Source organism: Pterocles gutturalis, unplaced genomic scaffold (genome assembly GCF_000699245.1).
Source record: "Pterocles gutturalis isolate BGI_N339 unplaced genomic scaffold, ASM69924v1 scaffold33329, whole genome shotgun sequence".
Classification (NCBI taxonomy): Eukaryota; Metazoa; Chordata; class Aves; order Pterocliformes; family Pteroclidae; genus Pterocles; species Pterocles gutturalis.
Genome location: NW_010134276.1, coordinates 1,002 through 1,415, shown reverse-complemented (window position 1 = coordinate 1,415; position 414 = coordinate 1,002). Strand labels below are relative to the sequence as shown.

Sequence of the window (414 nt, the reverse complement as noted above, 5' to 3'; positions counted from 1 at the left end):
GCAAATGGTCAAGATTTGGGGCAAATGGAAGAGATGTGGGGCAAGGTGTTGAGATTGGGGGTGAGAATGGTCAAGTTGGGGGTCAGAATGGTCAAGGTTTGGTGGAAGTAGTTGAGTTTTGGGCCAACAGGTCAACCCTTGCTTTCTGTATTTGGGGTTTGGGGAAAATCGTGATGATGATGATGATGATGACGATGATGACGATGATGATGATGATGATGGTGGGACTGGGGTGACTCAACTCTGTCCTTCCTCCCTCCTCAGGGCTGCAGGCGGCTGTGCAGCTGGTCGAGTTCGGAGGGGGTCTCCAGCCCCCCGGGGGGTCCCTGCGCCTCGTCTGCACGGCCTCTGGCTTCACCTTCAGCAACTATCAGATGGAGTGGGTGCGACAGGCGCCTGGGAAGGGGCTCGAGG

General features: G+C 56.0%; 1 gene segment (V, D, J or C); it reads left to right on the top strand.

Moving 5' to 3' along the window:
* Positions 1 to 264: 264 nt before the first annotated feature.
* LOC104467684 overlaps positions 265 to 414 on the top strand; it is a gene marked incomplete at both ends in the record, with an annotated part of 313 nt that continues 163 nt past the window's right edge. Inside the window, 1 exon segment of the V gene segment in view lies at positions 265 to 407. Coding sequence covers positions 265 to 407 — 143 coding nt within the window.